General features: G+C 40.1%; 2 protein-coding genes across 6 annotated transcripts in view; one reads left to right on the top strand and one right to left on the bottom strand.

The window, feature by feature from the left end:
- LOC132398116 (rho GTPase-activating protein 6-like) overlaps positions 1–24040 on the top strand; it is a 165086-nt gene that overhangs the window by 28439 nt on the left and 112607 nt on the right. The gene's annotated exons all lie outside the window — the stretch shown is intronic.
- The window catches only part of LOC132398117 (uncharacterized), a 163503-nt gene continuing 161167 nt past the window's right edge, over positions 21705–24040 (bottom strand). For all 3 annotated transcript variants that reach the window (XR_009513551.1, XM_059977120.1, XM_059977119.1), the window contains one exon: positions 21705–23033. Coding sequence is in view for 2 of the 3 variants with exons in the window: in XM_059977120.1 (XP_059833103.1) it covers positions 21719–22438 (720 nt within the window). In the remaining variant the exon portion in view is untranslated. The remainder of the gene's footprint in view (positions 23034–24040) is intronic.

Genomic DNA, 24040 nt, shown 5'->3' on the forward strand with positions numbered 1-24040 from the left:
AATGTCAGCTGTTTATTCCTTTCCATCGCCACTGCCTGACCTACTGAGTTCCTTCAGCAATTTGTGTGTGCTACACTGGATTTCCAGCATCTGCAGAATCTGTTGTGTTCATAATGATCAGCCTTCCCTGAGGTGTGATTAACAATAGTTTAAGTGTCATTACTCACCAATCATTTCTCATTGCTGCTTACTTTGGGGTCTTGCTATGATGACTCAGACTTTGCAACAGCCTTTGTCCTTGACTGAAAAGCTGAATTCAAGAGGCAAGGTGTGAGTAATTGTCTGTAGTATGCAAGGCCATATTTGATCAAGTGTGATGCCCCTTGTAAAGCAGAATTGGTGGCATTAAAGGGGAAACACTTTAATGCTGGAGCTGGATATTGCACAAAGGAAGGTAGCATTATTGTTGGATCCTAATTATTCAAGACACACACAAAATGCAGCAGGAACTTAACAGGTTAGGTAACAAGTTGATAATTAAGAAGGCCTATGGGAGGCTAGGCTTCATTACCAGGGGGATTGAGTTCAAGAGTAGAGAGGTCATGTTGCAACTCTACAAATCTCTGGTGAGACCACACTTAGAGTATTGTGTTCAATTCTGGTCACCTCATTATAGAAAGGATGTGGAAGCTATGGAGAGGGTGCAGAGGAGATTTACCAGCATGTTACCTGGTTTGGAGAACAAGTCATATGAAACAAGGTTAGCAGAGCTGGGACTTTTCTCTTTAGAGCATAGAAGAATGAGAGGCAACTTGATAGAGGTCTACAAGATTATTAGAGGCATAGATTGGGTGGATAGTCAGTACCTGTTTCCCAGGGCACCAATAGCAAACACCAGAGGGCACATGTACAAAATTAAGGGAGGGAAGTTTAGGGGAGACATCAGGGGTAAGTTTTTTACACAGAGGGTTGTGAGTGCCTGGAATGGCTTGCCAGGGATGGTGGTGGAGGCTAAAACATTAGGGGTATTTAAGAGCCCCTTGAACAGGCACATGGATGAAAGAAAAATGGAGTGTTATGGGGTAGTGTGGGTTTAGTACTTTTTTTTAAGGATTATATGGGTCGGCACAACATGGAGGTCAGAAGGGCCTGTATGGTGTTGTAATGTTCTATGGTTCTGTGGTATTCCATCCCCACCACATCCCCATAGGAGATTTTCATGGTTTAACCATCTCAACTACTTAAGTAAGGTTGTGTAGAAGAGATGGGTTAGATTGATGGCAGAGTAGATTTATATAGGTTAGCACAACATTTTGGGCCAAAGGGTCTATACTGTGCTGTACTGTTCCATGATCTAGGCTCAATGACCTTCTTTACATCAGTGTTATATTTGCTGATGATTACATAATGTTAAATTCCATTTTAGTTTCTCAACGAATAAAGTTCTCTTGGCATGTAGTAAGACTCAGACAACACTCGGGCATGAAGTGATAAATTACAAATAACTTTCACACCAAAATGTTCCAGGCAATGTATGATGGTATTTGGTTCCCGGTCTACAAAGCCTTAAACTCAAAAGGAGATTTTAAGTTGGATATCATGTAGGTATCTATGGGTACCCTCACTATAGGGAAGTTATACTGTATCAACCTGCTCTTCAAAGACCAGCTTACTTCCATGTCTAGTATCTACAGCAAAGTCACCAATACCCACTACTCAAGTGGTGGTGTCACCCCTTACCAAGGAGATACTTCCAGCTGACAAGGAAGCTTTCTCACAGTTTATTTTTGTATTTACTGATATATGTTTAAATTTAGACAAATAGTTCTTATCTGATATTTAACACTCTGAGAGGATTTCTGAATTATACAAGATTTCTGAATGATAAAAGATTTATAAACTACAAAGGATTTCCAAACACAGTATAATTCTTACAAACTGTAAGAGCATACCAATGAGTTAGAGACAAATCAGTCATTTGTTGCAGAAAACCGAAGGCTGAGGAATAAACTCCAGTATTTCTTTCTGTTACCCTGTACTTCCCTCATTCTTCTTGACATTCCTAACAATCCCAAATGCCTTCTAACATTAATTCTGTTTTGCTACTGCATAAACCTGCTAGATTTATGTCCCAACCACAAATGCAAGCTTTTCTTGGTCTTTAGCACCTCACTAACCTGTAGCCTCTGTTGGTAAAATAAAGGCAACATACAAATAAAAACACAACTTCTGAATTGCACATTATCCTAAATTGGAAGTATTCCACTTGTTATTCAATTTAAATTCTGAAATTCTTAATATAACAATATTGTAAGTGTGCCATTTGTATAGGTAGCTCTATTAGGAATGAATAATAATTGCTGGCTTTGTGAGCAATATTCTTGTGCTGAAATGACTGGAATTGTGTTGAGTACAGAGGCTTTGAGTTGTTGTGAGTTTCTGTAACTCTATGATACATGAATGGTGAATTCCTGAAGATACACCACTGATGTGTCAGTCCCTGGCTGACAATACATGAAGCCAACAACCCAGCTTATTCCATCCTCTAAGAAGGATGCTATAAAAGTTAAATTTTTCTTGACAAGCTGAGTTTTTTAGTTTTGGGAAAAAAACATAGCTGAACACCAAGGTAAATCAAAGAATCAAGGTGTGATGAATTGTAACTGAGCCTCAGTTGGTTTGACAGCTGGGATCCAACTCATGAACTTTCAAAATGTTCACACGTCTAAGCCACTGCGTTTCAGGAATGCACCACTTTTATTTAACATTTCATCTCCTCAGATCGATATTTTCAACTTTGTTATTTGACTTAAATTATAGTGATAGTTATATCAGAAAACAAATAAAGCTTAAATGAATATGACAGCATTAATGTGGAGATGATGTCTCCACCTAATGGGAGAGTTTAAAAAGTAGGATAACTATTTTAAAAAATCAAGTCATCCTCTTAAGACAAAATGTTTTCTCTGAGAGGATCATGGATCTTTAGAACTTTCTTCTTCCAGAAATAGTGGAAACTGAATATTTTAAGATGGTTGTAGATAGATAGTGGATGGATAATGGGGTGAAAATGTTACTGTAGGTAGACAAGTTACAATCAGAGTTAGCTGCAGTATGCTCTTATTAAATAGTGGAACAGGTTTGAGGGCTGAGTAGCCTCTTCTAACTCCTAACATACAGTGCATATGGTTGTATTTGGCAGATACCATAGCAATGCATAATCATTTGGCCATATCAACAGGTAGATAGCTCAGCCCAACTGGTGCAGTGTATGTCTATTTTCAGCAGAAACAAATGCAAAATTTGTGGTCATTTAACAAAATACTCTGCTCAACAAGTAAATCAGGGGAACCTATCTAAGAGGGAGATAGACACGGCAGGATGAAAATGATATGCTTATAATTAGCAACGGAAAGAAAAATGAAAAGTTATTTAAACACCATTGAGTTAGATAGTTAAAAATTAAAACTGTTTTGTTTCTTTATCCCAGATGTTTTTTTTTAACAAAGAACAGAAACCAAGTTTTACTTGTTCTCAGTAGTTTTCAATTGAGACAGCAATATAAATCATCACTCTTTGAAAACTCAAATAGCTACATGCGGAAATTTCTCTTGCTTGTGAAAAAATGCATCTGCAGAATTTCTCTTGTTTGTGAAAAGATATATGATACCACATTCTTGCTTTGAAAATCATTTAGCCTATTCTGAGTTAACCACAAGAAAGTGCATATACAGCAAATGAAGCAATATTTGTTAAAGTACTGTTTCCTCATTCTAAATTATCAATATTTTTGACAGCATCAAAATTCTTGAATAAGTTAATGTTTGTTCAAAGGGTTAGAACAGAGAAAAATTATGATGCTATTGGCTGTTTTTTGTTGTCAGGCATATGGGTAGGGTGAGAGTGTAATCCTTAATGTTACTGAAGATTAGAGTAAGCTGTTGGGCAATTTAGCATACAAGTAGTGTGCATGTTGGAAGAAGGGACGGTTGGATTATTAAAACAGAATACAAAGTCCTGGGAAGAAACTGCAGATCACACTGTTACTAAGAATCATGATGATGACACAATTATAACCGGTCCATCCACCAAACCGTCTCACTCTTCTCCCTGTCCACTTTATAGTAGATATCGTCCTTCTTCAATCTCACTCCTGATATATGGTCCCCATCATCCTCACCTGCACCCCCCACAGACTGTTGCTTGGACCATTAAGTTCCTCCAGCTTCAGAATCTAGCATCTGCAGTTGCTTTAGCATTGTGATTCAAGCGTTATAGTACGGAGGCAGTAACTGATGAAGTGGTAATAAAGCCTATGGTCAAATTATTCCAATGTAACTAATGATGGGTATTCCTTTTAATATGAAGCTGTTAATGGAGCACGTTACAGATGCTGTGAAGCTAAAGGCAGTGGCAGTCCTATGGAGTCAGCAAAACTGCTGTGGCTCACTGACCCTGAACTGTTCACTGGGCCATTAGTCTTTGAACTATGCAACATCTGGTTGAGCAGACATGACCCTCTGAATTTCACTCCTAATGCTCTGGGAATTCACTTGAATTGCCACAGACAGAAGTAAACCTCTCATCCAGTGACAACTATGCTGCTAGCCACAACAAGAAGGACCAAATCATTGGTGACTTCACTACCTGATCACTCTGGTGGCAACTTGCAGTGTACAGTATTGGAGAGTGGACTTCAATACCCAGAATGCACGTGTACCAGCTCCAATGCAATCCGAATGCACACTCAGTATTTGCCAGGAAATATGTGCAGGAAGCACAGGAAGAACAGAAGGGTAGAAAGTATTATTTGTTGGTCCTTTGGGAAATTACAGTAGACTATTGTTTTAGTGCACAATTCCCTTACCTCATTCTATCCAAGTTCCCATTTTACCCTGTGCTCTCGTACCCTATCTGTATCACTGACTCTTTCAAAGCTTGCCTTAACACTATGATAAAATATAACACCAGACAAACATTACAAACAACATTTTGCATCCAGCAATGATGGAAGTAATAGAAATATCAACTACTGATTCTTTGATATTTCCTTAACGGCCATCATTCATGCCAGATGTTGGATAGCTCTGATGAAGTAAGCATATCATAGTTAAAGTGTATTGGTGGAAAGCTGCTTACTGATGAGGCAACTTATCAGATGAAGTTTCAGTATTCATTAAAAACCTTTGCCACAACTTATCTGATACATTGGTTGCAAGTTTCTTATCAAGTGAATGTGTACCTTCACTTCACTCTCCTGCTACTCAGTTATTACTATTTGGTCAGCTCAGACCTCTTGGCTTTCTGAGAAGTGAAACGTTATGATGAAACTCATGTAAGAAATTTGTTTATGCTATCTGAGATTTGTTAAATCACAAGAGATTTGTATTGAGGGAAGAGGGATATAAGAAAGGGAATTATTTAGAATAGTACTGTTATTCTCCTGTCTGCACTGTTGAAACTATATGTTAACTATAACTATATGTAACTATGTGGTTTTGTGTAGGTCTTGTAGCTTTAGGTTTGTCTGATGGGTTTGTAGTCCCTTTCCGGGGAACGTGCTGAGACGGTAGCGCGATATCGATACGCAGCAGCCTCTCCAGACTCTGGATTGAGGATTACCAAACGTTACGTGGTTTTTTTTTGTCTGGTCTGTTTTGTGCTTTTTTGTGATATCATTCTGGAGAACGTTGTCTCATTTTTTAACTGCATTGTATTTGTGGGATATAAATGACAATAAACTGAATCTGAATAGTGATACTGAAGCTGTCAGGACTTCTGCTATGTAGCTAGACATTCTCCAGTGGATTAGGCAATGGAAGGCAGTTGTTGCTTAACAGTTGCTGTAAGTTCTGACTGTGCACCACCTCTTCTTGTAAGTGAGAAGGACAAGCAGACATACTACAATGAGTGCATTGCAGTGAGCTGTCCTGTCCATGGTTGAATAGCTGAGTGTGTGAATGAGATCTGGAGCAATACTAAGTGTGAGAGGGAGTGGTGCCTTTCATTACTATGTCTGAGCTCTAATAGATTGGGATCACTGAGAAGTGATTGCTGTGGTTTTATTTTACTGAACAGTGCATGAGGCCAGTGACATTGATAATGGGAGATGGGATTTGATTGCATATTCTCTGATGCTCATCAAGTATCTGAGGTGTTTCTTGTGTCACATTTCTTTATCCATAAGCTTCCATCATTCACCTCAGTTGTCTTGTCCTCCCAATTGCTTTCTGACTTTGAGCCTGGCCGTGTTGCTGGCCCCAGGTAGTGGATTCTTTTCTCCTTTCCATTCTTCCCCATCTCTCTGAACAAGGCCTTTGGAAACATATCAAAAGTCATGATGCTTGCACCTCCACAATGGCTTTCCAACATCATAGCCAGAGCATACCTCCTCTTAAAATGGTGCATGTTGGTATTAATCATCACCAGCTGCCTTGAAAGGTGCTAGCCACTTCTCAAATTAAGCCTCCTAGTCATATGCCAAGGCAACAAAAGAGTGCTGGCTTATTACTGAAATCATGAAAATTAATGAGATAGCAATTTTAATTTGATATGTATTCAGTAATTAATCAAGAAGCATGGGTAAACTGACTATTGATTCCAACACCTATTTTTTTTAGTTCCATCAAGTTTAGATTCCACCTTCAAAATTATTCTGTGCAGAATTGTTTGCATTATCTGCAATAACATTAAAACATAATAATTAAAAACATTAAGCATAAGACATACAAGGGGTGATTGATAAGTTCGTGACCTAATGTAGAAGGAGTCGATTTTAGAAAACCTAGCACATTGATTTTTCAACTTAGTCTCCTCCTACATTTACACACTTAGTCCAGCAGTTGTGGAGCACACGGATCTTGGACATCCAGAAAGTGTCCACAGCAGGGTTGATTGATAAGTTTGTGGCCTATGGTAGAAGGAGATGTTATACAGTTCTCTTTACATACCCATGCAGTTCAACTCTTTGAATGATTATGCAGAAAGTTTGAAGATAATAACTCATCAGTTAATAACTCATCAGGGGTGATTGATAAGTTTGTGGCCTGAGGTAGGAGATGAGTTATTAACTTCAACCTTTCTGCATAAAGAGTTGAACTGCACTTGCACGTAACAAGAGCTGTATAACTCATCTCCTTCTACCTTAGGCCACGATCTTATCAATCACCCATCTGTAGACACTTTCTGGAGGTCCAAAATCCATATGCTCCATGACTGCTGGACTGAGTGTGTAAATGTAGGAGGGGACTATGTTGAAAAATAAATGTGCTAGGTTTTCTAAAATTGACTCCTTCTACCTTAGGCCACAGACATATCAATCACCCCTTGTATGTGCCATAGTTTATGTTATATCATGATAAGACCATAAAACAATAAAACATAGGAGCAGAATTAGGCCAATCAACCCATCAAGTCTGCTCTGCCATTCCACCATGGCTGATCCTGGATCCCACTCAACCTCATACACCCACCTCCTTGCTATATCCTTTGATGCCATGACCGAACAAGAAACAATGAAGTTTCACCTTAAGTATACTCACAGACTTGGCCAATGTTCCCACTAATTTTTAGTAGTCAGTGTGCACAAAAATCTTATGTTGTGCAATGCCTTAGACATAAGGCACTAACTTGCTCATCGCCAAATGTGAAGTTTACGATAGGAACACTGTCCGCCAAAGATGGCTGCTGCCATGATGTAGCTGTACAAACGGGGACAGGAAAGGTGAGGTGACGTAAATTAGTGATGTGCATTGTGATATTTGAAAAACCCACTAACTAGTTAACAGAAACATTTAGCTAAAAGACTATTTTCAATAAGTATAATTATTAATTACTACATTATTTTAGGTAATTAACCTTTTGTGCGCCGGTTGAAAAATGTGTGTGTGCATGCACATGTGCATAGCTTAGAGGGAACATAGGACTTGGCCCTCATAGCAGTCAGTGGCAGAGCATTCCACAGATTCACAACTGTCTGCCTAAAACAAATTTCTCCTTACCTCTGTTCTAAATGGTTGCCCCTCAGTTTTGGGGCTGTGCCCTCTAGTTCTGGGTACCCCCATCATAGGAAACATCCTCTCCCCTTCTATCTTATCAAATCCTTTCACCATTTGGTGTATTTCAATGAGATCACCCCACATTCTTCTAAATTCCAATGAGTTCAGGCTCAAAGCTACCAAACACTCCTCATATGTTTTTTTTTAATAATTTTTTATTGCATTTTTAAATGATTACAAAGTATGAAAAAACAATGTATATAACCCATACCCCCTCCCCTTAACCCCTCCCCCCTAACTGCCCCATAGAAAAAAAAAAGAAAGAAAGAAAGAAAGAATGAATGCCTGGTGGTTGGAAGATCTCCACATGCTCCATGGAGTTCGTAATAATTTTAATATGTATATTTATTTCTTTCCCCTAATAACCAATTGTTTCATCTTAAAAGCATCTATATATTTAATCCTGTCTTTTGTAAATAAGGGCTCCAAATTTTCAAAAATGTTTCATATTTATCTCTTAAATTATAAGTTAAGCCCTTCATTCCCAAAATCATTCCCATGAAGATCCCCTGGACTCTGTCCAATAATAATGTATCTTTTCTGAGATATGGGGCCCAAAACTGTTGACAATACTCCAAGTACAGTCTGACTAGTGTCTTATATTATGATCCCAGCCCCCTCCTTTGTGAGAATCGCAAGAGCACCCGTTGGGGGGGGGGGGGGTCAGTAGACCCAGGAAGTGGGAGAGAGAAAGACGTGCTGAATAGACTCAGGAAGTGGGAGAGAGAGAAATGTGCCGAAGAGCACGTTCCACCCGGGATGCAAAATAAGGCGACAGTGACTATTGTCTCATGGAGACCACGTGAAAAGCCCTCGGGCAAGGTGGGCTGGTTGAGAGAGAGATTGCATCATCCCAACCTGATTGACACCTGCGACCCCGTGAGGAAGTATAAAGGAGGGTCTCAGGGGGACAGCTCCTTCAGACGCACCAAGAAGACACGAGAGTGATCCTGCAGCAGCGGGAAGCCATTCTGAAGGAAGCCACGTGCGTTAGATTCCGGGATTGGAATTTGTGGCTGGAATCACAGAAAACCGCTTTTAACTAACATCGGGGAGAGGGAACCAACGCTCCCCTGATTTCACGGAAGCTTCATAAAGACCCGGCAAGTTTTTTCTCTCCTCCCCCAATCTCTCTCTCTCGGTTGCCCCACGCAAAACCCAGTGATTCCCAAAAGGCTGAAGCCTGCAGACTTCTGAGTGACTTTTATATTTCCAACGGACAGTCTATTAACCCCTAGACAACGGTACAGCTCACTTCTTAATGATGATTGTTACTATACCCACGCTTTAGATTGAGTATTGATGACGTGCATTATCTGAATGTTTGTATTAACCTTACTTTTGTGAACCTTTATAAATAAAAACATCTGAAAATAGTGACATCAGACTTCAACGGACCTCTCTATCTTTGCTGGTGGTTTATCCAGTTACGGGATACTTAACACTTATAAGGCCTCAGCATTATCTCCTTACTTTTATACTCTATTCCCCTTGAAAATAAATGTTAACATTGCATTTGCCTTCTTTAACAGTCCTGACCTGTAATTTAACCTTCTGGGAGTCTTGCATGTTGCATTAAGAGATAAGTGTAAATAAAACAGCACTCTAGATTCTATTTCCTCACCAGTCACTTCTGATAAGTATGCTTAAGTATTAGACCTAGCTTCAACTAAGAGATACTCATCAACCACACACCTCCATCTGCATCAATCCAGCTGTTCCATTAAGTATAATATAGAATATGTTCTTGACATTAATACAGACTTGATGTTCTCTCACTTTTATTTCAATTCTCTTTCAAGAAAAGCTAACTCTTTTTTTATACGAGTCATATACCTCTCTCTTGTCATACTCTTTCAGAAGCTGCAGCAAATATTGAAAGCAATGATATTTCTGCAGAGAGCATTTATTGCTAACATGGTTGCTATGGTGACCTTCTAAGTCTTTTGTTTGCTTGAAATGTTCTGGCCTTTGAATTACAAAATGAAGTGGTAGCTTAATTTTTTTAAATAAAAAATTTCATAGAAATTTATTTCACAATAGGAAGCCATTCTGTTCTTTGGATCTGTGCAGGGATTATGTGGGAACCATCATATCAAGATATTATTAAGAAACAATCAGAAAAAGGCTAGAATTATTATTTCTTCATCTGTGATAGAGAAATTGAGCCAAATGTGCTTCCTCTGTCCAGAAGTTCCTCTTCAGGGCATTATCCCAGGCCCACAATTCCTAGCTGTTTATTAAAGGCTTTTTCACCTTTAATACATATGAAATAAGATTTTCACTGATGATTACACAATTTCTAATGCTACTCACAGCACCATGGGGTGTGAAGGTACTTAAGCAGCATGAACTTGTCAGAACTCAAGCAAGACAAATAACAGTTATGTCATATAGATGCCAGGCATTAAACACGTGCATGGGAGAGTCTAACCTTTGCCCTTCCATGACATCACTATTGCCAAGTCCTTGGAATCTACATTATAGGAATCACTACAGGCCAGAAGCTTAACAAAACAACTTGTATAAACATTGAAGTCAGAGTTGAAATAACAAACAGTGAATGATCCATCTCCCATTATCCCAAAACATCATAATAATAGGCAATATATCCTTCAAGAGTATAATGGAAATTACTCTTTTTGCCTGGTTGGATGCTGATGCCACAAAACCAAAGAAGCTGTAAATCATTCAGAATAGAGCAGTCTGTATGACTGACAGCCTAAGCATTCACTCTATCTGCCACTCACGTAGTGATCGAAGTGTAAACCATCTACTGTTGACGCCTTCTTCAACAGCATTTTTCAAACCTACAGCCTCACAAATCTGGAAGAACATATACAAATGGGACTTAGAAGCATCTGCAATTCTCTTCCGACAGTTCAAAAGCTTTCTTAGCTTGGAAGCCGAGCCCAGTTCCTTTAATGTTGCTTGCCTGTATCCCTGGCATTATCTAATTAGCACCCTGGGAGTATCTCACACAGGAGTACTGCTGCAGGTCAAGTATGCAGTTCACTGCCAACTTTTCAAAGGTGATTAGGAATGAGAAAGAGATGCAGCCTTTTCTAGGATCACATATGTTTAATAAATGAAGGAAAAATTGGGGCACCTAAAATAAGTCTGAAAGAGAAGGCCTACATTAGGGCTTGTAGAGGAAAAATGTAATGCCAAAAGGGATTATGACTTAAAGCCTAATGAATATTATTTAAGGAAGAGATGAGCCAAAGCTGCATTCATGAAAATCACTTCCTAAAATAGTTGAAGCATTTACTGGTAATAATTGTTAAACACAAATACTTTTGCTTTATTTGAATCTACAAGCTAAATATTTGATCTGTGATAGGAAATCATGTGTTGTGAAGTGCCTTTCATTCTAAAGGGCATATTTAATTTTCTCCCATGATTTGAGGTGAAATTGGCCATGTTTCTATAAATAAAATAACAGATTTCTTGCTTTTCTCATTCCCCCATCAGTTCTGAATACTATTATGTTGACTAAAGTCCCATATTGTGACACTTGACTAGAGTCCCATATAGATCAACCCCACACTATTCTTACATTTCCCCTCAATGCTCCATTTCACAAATTAGCCATTTGCTTTCCAGTTCAGGTCAGAACGTGGGTTCAGTGAATGCTCGGAATCTGCACTCCCTCTGGTAGGTGTGAGTTGGGTAGGTCTGGCTGATTTCAGAATCATAACTCAGTATATGAGGAAAATAAAGCAAAGAGCAAGGAAAGGACTACAAGTTCATGACTATTCTTTCTTTGTTACTGTTAACCAGGAATGACACATCATTTTCCTAATGACATTCTGGAAAAACATTTTGCTGCAGAGAAAAATAGCCTTAAATATTTGAGGAAGTGGATTTCTGAGGTCCAGTAGCTGGGATATAAGCAGAAAGATCTGGCAAGGGTCCAGAAAGCAGAATTTATTTCCTCATTAATAAGAGAAGGATTAGGAAAGCAAATCAGTATTTTTACCAGCAAAAATGATACAGCACCTGTATCTATGTACCTGGGATGTTGTTGCCAATTATTATCCATTCCTAGTTGTGCTATAAAGATTGTACTCAGGCTTCATATTAAACTATGGCAGTCATTGTGATTACAGTGCTCTCATAATTGGAAAAGTGCAACCTACCTATGATGAGGGAATCATCCCAAATATAGTCTATTAATTGGAGGTAGGGGTGTCATCTCTATTGTCCATGACTTACCTTAAGAATAAATAATATAATATCTAATGTATATTTTGTAGCTGATGCTAGAGAAATTGTTCAAACACTGAGAAGGAATTTATTTAAGTATTTAGTACCATAGAAAGTTGCCAATTGGGCAGTTAAGTGCCAAGCAAATTATGTAATGAGCCCAAACAGGAAAATGAGACTTTGCCTTTTCCCAGAAATTGTGATAGAAGATGAAAAGAATCTGGAGAGACAAAGAAATAAATTATCAGAAGCCAATTAGATAATAACATTGACATTTATTTAAAAGGCTAGAGGGTCTCTGCAGAAAACAGTACCATCTATTGTATTTCATATGAATCCATATGTTTCTCAGAATGATGGACTGAGAATGTCCTGTGCAGGATAGACCAGTGGGCCTTTTGTAGAGGTTCACCTGGAGATACATTATGGAGGGCTTAGGTGTTTACTGTGGGGAATGGGGTTGTGTGTGCATTGTAAAGTTTGAGCCCATTAACTTAGTAATTGGTTTTCACCCATTTTGCGCACTGTTCTGGCCTGATACCAAATTAGGATGAGAAGGCACAATCAAAAATTGTCAACATTTGGATTTACTTCATTTAAAATTTCTATTATGATTTTATTTTTCTTTTATAAATTTTACCAGTTAATGTATATTCTTAAGTGGGAACACATTTTCTCCCCCACCCAATGGGCATAAGGGAAATTGGAAGATGAAAAATGGAGAGAGAGAGAGTGGGAAACTGAAGAGGAAGAAGGGGATAAGAGGTTAAAGAGCTATTTGATGCAATGACATATAATGGAGGCTCATCACTGTAATGTGGTCTCTGATAGAGCCCTAAGCCAAAATGAGACTATGTGCTATGATTGAGCAACTGCAGAGATCATGTGGGTTTGAAAAATCAGAGCCAGATGTTGAATCAAGAACACAGAATGATCTCATCAGGGGACACCGCCAGCATTACTACACCCCAGAGCGGACCATTCCCAGTACCTGAGACCAAAAAATAGTGAGACATTTCACCGAGTTTGTGGATTTGAGTGTTCAAGCTGATTGACAACCAACCATATTTGTGATCCCTGAACTCAAATAACTATGGAAATAAAACTGGCATTTCTAAGTGTGCACATTGTGAAGGCCACTGTGTGATGTTCTTGTGCCTACAGCACGTCCCCAAGGTCAAGGCAGATGTGACATTTTTACAACTGTGTGGCCTCTATAAGATACAAATCTGTAAGATACCCAGGCAGCTGGAGCTCAGCTGCAATATATATATATATATATATATATATATATACATATATAAGACTGGAAAGCTCCAACACATATGGGCCGGAATGGACAGCTCCCCGGTCGTAGATAGATTTTCTCTTCATGTTGAAGACTGGTACATTAAGAACCACCAAAATCTTGCCCGTGGTCTTTTCTCATCACCTCTTCCTTGGAGTCTCCAGTCATCGACAGGAAGACCAGAAGGCAGGCAGGGGGTCAGGTCAGGGAAGTTGAGCATCAGCCTGCCATCCTCAGCGAACATGGAGGAACTAAAGAGGGATTACATAGGTTGGAGAATGACTGAAATCACTCTTTGACTTTCTGATTCACTGGTTGGAAGCATCCAAGGAAAACATCAAGAGATTCTTCATCCTCAACGGTGTTCAGAAAGCCAGACAGTCAGAGGGAATTCTGTTAACTCCAGACAGACTTGCCACAGTTTCTCCTTTTGCTTTTGAGGAGGGTGGATATGAGAGAGGAATTTTAAGATGTGAAGAGCCAGGAAGCATTATACACTCTCCCTTGCCTTGTTTATAGTCTGCATAGGACACTTTGCTAAATCCATCAGAAGGGACAAGTGCACAGGAGTGGTGACATTGCCAGGCAGTGAAGAACACTTTAAAACCTCCCTGCAATGGACAATGATACCATCTTCTTCTCCAATCCTTGGTCAAGTTTGAGTTTGCTTCAGAAACTAGAGACAACCACAAGAAGAACAGGGCTATGCTCTTCAATAACTGGCCTGACTGATCCAACATCCCCTTTACCATCAGTTCTGACAACCTTAAGGTATTGGAGATCTGGTTTGGAGGGGCTGAGCCATTTAACAAGAATTGGCTGGTGTGGTTTGGGAAGGTAAAACAAAAAAAAAGGGTCATGGTGTTCTTCGTCAATAACAGGAAGACTTTGTAAATCAGGTGCTGTATGTACCAAGCTGTACTTGGTGGAGCTGTAGCCTGTACCCTGCTCATTCTCCTCAGTAATCATCTGGAACATCTTCCAGTTTATCTGAAGTTCCAAGATAGAATGAATCCATAAGATCATGTCACACAAGTCCCCAGAGAACAGGAGCAAAAGACTACCCAATGCAGCCCTAATCCTGATAGCAATCTTTTCCTGCAGCTGAATCAGGTGATTCATGGATAAAAAGTAAGTGGGCTCCTGTGTCACTAGGTACTGCGGTTCTACCTGTCATTGGTGTTCCTGAAGATAGGCCTGGCCCTGTTACCGAGCAACATTCCAGTCAGCTGGCAATTGCCTCACTATCTATCCTTTCTGTCCTTTTGTGGAAGATTTCTTCCAAGTTAACACCTTTAGCCTCATCCATTAGGCAATCATCATTGTGGAATGTACTGCAGACACTGCAGGACAGGGCTACTGTGAATTCTGTAGGTTTGTTCCCTGAGTAAATGTTTTGTCTCCAGATCTGACCAACAAATACCAAGATCTTGCTTGGTTGGTGGGGAGAGGAACCCTAGCAGTCAGAGATTTCTTGTGCAGATGACTTATCACCCTGAATGTATGCCTCCCTCAGGATGGCTGCAAAGATAAAGAAATGGTCTCCCACCTTTTTGCAGACTATGGATTTGCTAAGAGGGTGTGGAGAACGATGCAAGCATCTGTGTCCAGGATCATTGCTGGCAGCTGCGTAGCATACTCTGATTCATGGGCTGTTCCAGGGACATGCACTGAGACAGACACCAAGTACCTCTGGAAAGACATTATCTTGGTAAAGAACAGCCTTTCATCTTCCAGAAACTTGTTGGGAAGAAACTTCTTCCAACACTGTGAGATGTCTGTAAGAAAATACTGCAGATTGGCTCAGTTCAGGCTGAAAGAGAATGTGTTCCTTCCTTTGTATGTAGGAGGTGCACAGATATTTGACTTCTGTAAGTGTTACTGCTACAAAGTATATTGAAATTAACTTGAGAAGTCAGTACTGATTAAGTCAATGTCCCATCTGTGATTTGTTCAATTATATACAGTATGACTCTCAACTTCCTGCATAATTGCTGCTTATCTTATTGGAAGGGAAAATTCTAATCCAATTTCTATTCCCTCTGATAAACACTGACAAACACAAAGCTAAAAGACATTGAATTACCTTCAAATCACTCAGTATATACTCCGGAGTAAACAGGCAGCATTTCAAAATCAAAGTTCTATTAATCTTAGATTGGTCTTAGCAAATAATATAGATGTTCTGCAAAGCGTATATTAATTGTTCTAATATTTCTGTGCACAGCTATTAGATTACTTTGAAGTTGTATCCAAACATAGATATGTTGATGACGGAGTTTAATCTGTTTTATTTGCTAGTTTGTTGGATAAATTGTATGTGTTGTATTTTAGATACCTTTTTCTTCATATCAAATTGCTGTACCAAGGCACTCATATAGTCAGTCCCAATTTGTTGCAGTTATTTTTAATTGGCCCAGCACTGTTAAGGTATCAGCTTTTCTGGTCAATAGTGCACAATATACTTCTCATGAACATAAAAGAGGGTGGAGTTTGCCTGTCAGACAAACCACACTGACTGATGCCAGAGCATGATTGAGTATGATTTCAGTTATGCAATGCAGCCTTGATCAGTCTATGTTTTTATACCCTTAACACCAAACGTAGCTCAATTCATTTGTCCTGGCATCTGGAGCGTAAGTAAACTTTGAAATTATTATTTGAAAATATAAGGAAAATTTTTACATTTTTGTGAGTTTGTCATATTTATAACTTGTTACTTCTGTAATATTTAGAGAAAATACAAAAAAGGCTGGAAATTTTTAATTCTCTTCAGTTAGAGAATATGTTTGAATTTGTGTTACATTCTTCGTCCCCCTGCTCATCCTGTCCCTCTGTCCTCTTCCTGTCTTTTGTTTCTTGTGCACTGCTAATTTGTATTGCACCCCATTGGTAGCCTTGCCCTCAATTGCCCAAGACCTACGCTCTGAAATTTCCTGTGTCTGCCTTCTTACCTCTGTACCGCTTCATCTTCCTTTCAGCCACTTCATAAAATCTGGTCCTTTAACTTCATGCTCAGTTGAAAGGGATGCCACTTTGATGAAGGTGGCAGCATAGGTTGAATATAAGCATCATCATTATGGAATTCCACCTGGCATCTTTTAACTTGGCACCGCTACGCAGCCACTCAGCAGCAGGAAGGAAACACCACCACCAGCACTGTTTAAAAGAATCAGCCTCTGCTCTGAGCCTGCTCTGTACCTGATTTTGTTTTCAGACTGTTACTGTGATTCAACAAACATATGGTGTTTTTCTATAGTTGCTTCAAGTTATGAGAACTTAAAGGAGGTTCTTGAAGACCTATTGCTAACTTTAACTTTTGCATAAGTGAGTTATGGATATATAGCAAGGAAATGGAGGGAGGACACAGAGCAATGCAAGGTGCTGTAAGAGGAGAAGGAGTAGGAAAATATTTATCTCCTGGAGGCTGTATCCTCTTGTGGTTGCAGCAAGTGATGCCTTGGGAGCATCTAAGTGTGTGATACCTCTGCTCCAATAAGAATGACACCATGGAATTCTGGCTTATGGTACGGAGCAAGGATTGCTTTACTTTTGAAAGTGAACTTTGAGGTGTTTATATTTCTTCAGGCAAAAGCTGGGAATATTTGAAAGAACTTATATTTTGTACATGTAGGGGAGATTATTGTGACTTTTCAAAAATAGGTAATTCCATTAAATTTTCTTTTCCCAAGGAAAATACACAACTCTTTGGACATGCTGGGTTTCCCATGTTGCAATATGCCACTCCAAGCACCTTGATTTGCAGCTAGTGAAAGGGATTTCATCCAACATAAATTAGTATATGTTCGTAAACAATGTATCAGGCATCCTAGGGTCTTATCTTCTAAAAACAGTTACTGCAGTTACTGACTTGTCAAATCCTGGGGGATATTCAGCTGTGCAAAGTTAAAGACAATGGGGTAATGGCTTCATAATGATGGTCAATTGCACTTGGGCTATTTTGGAAAATCTAAAGAGGTTTCTGGGTAGAAATGGAAACATGTTGATATTACACACTTAGAACAAACAAAGAAGCTTGTGCCTTTACACAATGCACAACAAAGTAAACAATTGCTGTTGATTGTTGAAATTATTCTGCTCTCTGAATCATCCTAATGCCTCCTAAAGCATTCAGCAGAATGTGTGTCAAAGGTTGCAATTTTCTGTTAAATAATTCAGACTTGCCATTGCAAGGCACATAAAAAAAACAGGTTTTTTCAGTTTCATTTTCGTGTGTTGATTAATGGTTGTATTAACTTTTAACAGAGCATACAAAAAAGTGTAGTTCTGAACAAGTTGGCCTAGTAACTTCCCTCATGCATTTTAGTAGTGCTTTAAGTAATTGGATAGACAAGGACTGATTAGAAATAGTCAACATGGCTTTGTGCATGCTGGATCATGTCTAACCAACCTTATAGAGTTTTCTGCCAAATTTACCAGGAAAGCTGACGAAGGCAGTGAATATTGTCTACATGGCCGTTAGCATAGTCTTTGACAGGTCCCTCATGGAGGTTCAGTCACTTAGCATTCAGGATGAGGTAGTAAATTGGTTTAGACATTTGCTTCATTGGAGAAGCCACGGAGAGGTAATAAATGGTTGCCTCTGACTGGAGCCCTGTGCTAAGTGGTATACCAAAGGGATTGGTGCTGGGTCCATTGTTGTTTGTCATCCATCTCAATGATCTGGATGATAATGTAGTAAACTGGGTCAGAAAACTTCAGATGACACTAAGGCTGGGAGTTGTAGTGGACAGTGAAGAAGGCTATAATGGCTTGCAGTGGGATCTAGGCCAGCTGGAAAAATAGACTAAAAATGGCAGATGAAATTTAATGCAGACAAGTGTGAGTTGTTATACTTTGAGAGGTAAAAACAGGGCAGGACTTACATGGTGAATGGTAGGACATTGAGGAGTGTATTAGTACGCAGGGATCTTTGCATATAGATCTATAATTCCTTAAAAGAGGCGTCACTGGTAGATAAAGCCATTAAAAAAAAAAGCTTTTTACACATTGGTCTTCATAAATCAAAGGAGTACAGGAGTAGGGATGTTACACTGAAGCTGTGTAAGACATTGGTGAGGCTTAATTTGGAGTATTGTGTGCAATTCTGGTCACCCACCTACAGGAAAGATATCAATAAGATTGAAAGAGTGTAGAGAAAATTTACAATGTTGCCTATACCTGAGAACCTAAGTTAAAGGTTGTATAGGTTATCACTTTATTCTGTGGAGCATAGGAGAATGAGTAGGATTTGATAGAGATATACAAACTTATGATGGGTGTAGATACAGTTATTGCAAGCAAGTTTTGTCTACTATGGTTGGGTGAGACTAGATCTAGAGGTCATTGGTTAAGGGTGAAAGATATAATGAGGGGGAACTTCACTCAAAGGGTGGAGAGAGTGTGGAACAAGCAATGGACATGGGTTCAATTTCAACATTTAGGGAGATTTGGATAAGTAAATGGATGGGAGGGTTGTGGCAGGCCGCGGTCTGGGTGCTGGTTGATAGGACTAGCAGAATAATAGTCTGGCGTAGTCTAGATGGGCCAAAGTGCCTATTTCTGTGCTGTAGTATTCTATGGCTCTCTGACTATATTTCTGAAATTTCAAGAATAATGTGAAGGTTTGCAAATGCAATGTTGAACTATTTCAACATTAGTGGATTACACTGAGCAGTACTACGTTGACAGTTTCAGCATGATGTAATCAATTGATCCAATTCAAGTTCTTGTATTTAGTGCCATTTAGTCTGAAATCTTGTTGCAGCTCACAGCGACATGAAGAGCAGAGTTACTGCCTCACAACTCCAGTGATGCTGGTTCAGTTTTGATCTCTGGTGCTGTGTGTTGGCTGGTTGCACATTCTCTCCCTTCCTCCGCCACTCTGATTGTCTCTCATATTCCAGAAGCATGTGTTACCTGAAAATTGCTTCTAGTGTAATGTGGAGCATGAAGGGCTGTGGTTAGAATTGATGGCAATATGCATATTTACCCACTTATTCCTGCTTCCTCTCAACAGATGATAGTTTTTACAACTTTATTGGCTAGGAGAGTCATTGTGCTTAAATGGAAGGACTCTAATCCACCTACTGCTATTCATTGGCTTACCTCCATTATGTCCTGTTTAAGTTTAGAGAAAATTAGAAGTCATACATTTGATACGTCCTCTAAATTTGAGGAAACCTGGTGACCTTTTATTCAATATTTTCATGTGCTCTGACTTATGGCCCTTCCAGTTACTTTTTTGAAGTTTTGGTTTTGATCAGAAAGTTTTTCTTTGTTTTTTTTTGGCTTTTTACTCCCAGTTTGAGCTGCCTAGTTTTTTTTTGTTGTTGTTTTATTTGTGTTTTGGGTTTTTTTTTGTATATGTCAATTATAAAAGTTTATTTATCTTTGTTTTTCTTTTTACGGATAAAAGAAGAATCAATTACCTTTCTCTTTATTATATACTATTAGATTAATACTTTGTTTGATCTTGATAGTGTTTATTTTTCCTTTTATTCAAACTGTTATTGATATAGATATTTGTGATAATTCTCCTCTTGCTTATATATATGTGTGTATGTGTGTGTACTTTTTTGTTTAACTAATAAAAAGATTGATAAAGAAAGAATTGCTGGGAATATGGAGAGAATTGGTTACAGGAAAAATTTGTGGAAGAATGGGATTGAAAGGTACATTTAACGACAGAGAAATGTATACAATGTACATCCTGAAATGCTTTTTCTTCGCAATCATCCACAAAAACAGAGGAGTGCCCCAAAGAATGAATGACAGTTAAATGTTAGAACCCCAAATTCCCCCCCCCCAGCTCCCCCCCTGCACAAAAGCGGCAGCTGGCAATGATCCCTCTTCCCCCACCGGCAAAACAGAGCATTGGCACCCACCAACGAGCACTCAAGCATGAGCAAGACAATAGCAAAGACACAGACTTGCAGTACTCTTAACTTGAAAGGTTGAACAAGTTAGGTCTCTATTCATTGGAGCATAGAAGGTTGAGGGGGGATTTGATCGAGTTATTTAAAATTTTGAGAGGGTTAGATAGAGTTGACGTGAATAGGCTGTTTCCATTGAGAGTAGGGGAGATTCAAACGAGAGGACATGATTTGAGAGTTAGGGGCCAGAAGTTTAAGGGAAACACGACGGGGTATTTCTTTACTCAGAGAGTGATAGCTGTGTGGAATGAGCTTCCTGTAGAAGTAGTAGAGGCCAGTTCAGTTGTGTCATTTAAGGTAAAATTGGATAGGTATATGGACAGGAAAGGAGTGGAGGGTTATGGGCTGAGTGCGGGTAGGTGGGACTAGGTGAGATTAAGAGTTCGGCATGGACTAGGAGGGCCGAGATGGCCTGTTTCTGTGCTGTGATTGTTATATGGTTACTCCAAAGATGACATTGTTCAGCCAGCATTTGACATACCACAGGCTATCTCTCTCCCTAATGAGGGAGAAAGAGGTGTCTCCGTTTCACAGCGAGAGGGGAGACAGAACAAGTCAAGTCAAGTCACTTTTATCGTCATTTCAAACCATAACTGCTATGTACAGTACATAGTAAAAATGAGACAATGTTTTTCAGGACCATGGTGTTACATGACAAAGTACGAAAACTAGACTGAACTACGTAAAAAACAACACAGAGAGAAAAAAAAACAACTGCTCTAGACTACAGACCTACCCGGGACTGCATAAAGTACACAAAACAGTGCAGGCATTACAATAAATAATAAACAAGACAATAGGGCAGTAAGGTGTCAGTCCAGGCTCTGGGTATTGAGGAGTCTGATAGAGCTTGGGGGAAGAAACTGTTACATAGTCTGGTCGTGACAGCCCAAGTGCTTCGGTGCCTTTTCCCAGATGACAGGAGGGAGAAGAGTTTGTATGACAGGTGCATGAGGTCCTTCATAATGCTGTTTGCTTTGTGGATGCAGCATGTAGTGTAAATGTCCGTGATGGCAGGAAGAGAGACCCCAATGATCTTCTCAGCTGACCTCACTATCCACTGCAGGGTCTTGCGATCCGAGATGGTGCAATTTCCAAACCAGGCAGTGATGCAGCTGCTCAGGATACTCTCAATACAACCCCTGTAGAATGTGATGAGGATCTCTCTCTCCCCTCTCTCTCTCTCCCCCTCTCTCTCTCCCCTCCCTCTCTCTCCCCTCCCTCTCTCTCCCCTCCCTCTCTCTCCCCTCCCTCTCTCTCCCCTCCCTCTCTCTCAGCCTTCACAGAAACTAGAGGCGCTGCTGGGCTTTCTTTGCTATGGAGCTGGTTTTGAGGGACCAGGTGAGATTCTCCGCCAGGTGAACACCAAGAAATTTGGTGCTTTTAACGATCTCTACCGAGGAGCCATCGATGTTCAGCGGGGAGTGGTCGCTCTGTGCCCTCTTGATGTCAACAACCATCTCTTTTGTTTTGTTCACATTCAGAGACAGGTTGTTGGCTCTGCACCAGTCCATTAGCCACTGCATCTCCTCTCTGTAAGCTGACACGTCGTTCTTGCTGATGAGACCCACCACGGTCGTGGCATCGGTGAACTTGATGATGTGGTTTGAGCTGTGTGTTGCAGCACAGTCGTGGGTCAGCAGAGTGAACAGCACTGGACTGAGCACACAGCCCTGGGGGGCCCCCGTGCTCAGTGTGATGGTGTTGGAGATGCTGCTCCCGATCCAGACTGACTGAGGTCTCCCAGTCAGGAAGTCTAGGATCCAGTTGCAGAAGGAGGTATTTAGGCCCAGTAGGCTCAGCTTTCCAATCAGTTTCTGAGGGATGATTATGTTGAATGCTGAACTGAAGTCTATGAACAGCATCTGAATGTATGTGTCCTTTTTGTCCAGGTGGGTTAGGGCCAGGTGGAGGGTAATGGCAATGGCGTCGTCTGTTGAGCAGTTGGGACGGTACATAAACTTCAGGTGGTCCAGTGAGGGGGGCAGCAAGGTCTTGATATGCCTCATGATGAGCCTCTTGAATCACTTCATGATGATGGATGTGAGTGCAATGGGACGGTAGTCATTTAGGCAGGACACTGAAGACTTCTTCAGCATGGGGACGATGGTGGCGGCCTTGAAGCACATTGGAACAGTGGCGCTGCTCAGGGAGATGTTGAAGATGTCAGTGAGAACATCTGCTAGCTGGTCTGCACATCCACTGAGCACTCTACCAGGGATATTGTCTGGTCCAGCAGCCTTCTGTGGGTTGACCATGCACAGGGTTCTTCTCACATCAGCTATGGACAAACAGCTCGCTGGTTTATAATGTTAAAAGTCCATTGTGTCACTTTTTTCAAGCTCTGTGCCCAAAGATCTCAGGTCTCTGGGCACACAGCCAAAGATGTTCCAACTCCCACGACACACCGCTCCAGGACACTGACCTTCAATCTGCCCATCTCCAGAGCCCTAATATCCTAGGCCCCCAAAGGCGAGACAAACTCTTAGGCTGAGCCCTTGGCGTGCTGAACAAGTGCCAGTTGTGAATCCCTGAATGCGGTTCCTATTCACGCAAAGAACCGTAGTCAGCGTGTAACTGCAGGTCAGGATCTTCTAAAGAACCCTGGAAGGGAAAAATAGAGATATTAAAGATGGAAATAGAGCTGTTTCCAAAAGATATGTAGGAGACAAGAGTTTCCGAAAGTAAATTGTGAAGATGAGAATGTATCAAAGCTGAGCAAGTACAAAGAACACATATTAGCTCTTAAAATGGAATGGAAATCTAGAGAAATACAGTAGCATTGGTAGTACTTGGCTCTTCAGTACATGTGGTTTTTAAGCTATGGTGATAATTATCAGATGTTGTCCTTTAGAAACTATTTTTGGGTCCTCTGTACTTACCTTGAATGCTTGAGAGAGGGTTCTACTAAGCTTAAATTCCGATTTTCTTCTGATGATGTTCCAGCCTCTTCTACTGTCAACTGGTCTCATTCCTCTACAAGAGTCTAGTTTCACAACCATAATGCCAAGTATTCTTCTTTGAACTTGTGATTACTAAAACCCTTTCAGAATTGCCTCATCACAGATGTCTTTTCCACTGTCAGACCCTATAGTGTAGATATTGGCTGGCATGCATTCTTGCAATCCTTCCTTTGTCATTATTGCATTTAGATCCAAGTTTTGCACCATGTGTTTGTCACCCTGTCTACAAGTTGGACACAGACTGTAGTCTGTCTGTAACAGATGTATTTAATTGCTAATATACATGAGCTGCACGTATCACACATATACCACAGCCCTCTTTATTAAAGTACCCAGAAATAGACTCCATATTGCTCTACTCTGAGCTAAGATGATTTCCAACTCCTCAATAATATAGCTCTGGGAATGTGTGGAAGGATTTTTTAGACTAAGCAATGACCATTGGAATACAGAGGTGAGATAGGCACATTGTACTTCCTCTCCATGCCTTGTGGTACATCAGGAGGCAACTTTGCCATTTCTTTACCATTTACCTTTCTGTATAAGGCTGACTTGCTAGCTCAAAGCTCAACTCAGCACTGGTGGAAAGCATGCAAGAAGCTGGCCAGATTCCAACCTCATTTGATACAAACATCATTTCCTTCAATG

Source organism: Hypanus sabinus, chromosome 8 (assembly GCF_030144855.1).
Source record: "Hypanus sabinus isolate sHypSab1 chromosome 8, sHypSab1.hap1, whole genome shotgun sequence".
Lineage (NCBI taxonomy): Eukaryota > Metazoa > Chordata > Chondrichthyes > Myliobatiformes > Dasyatidae > Hypanus > Hypanus sabinus.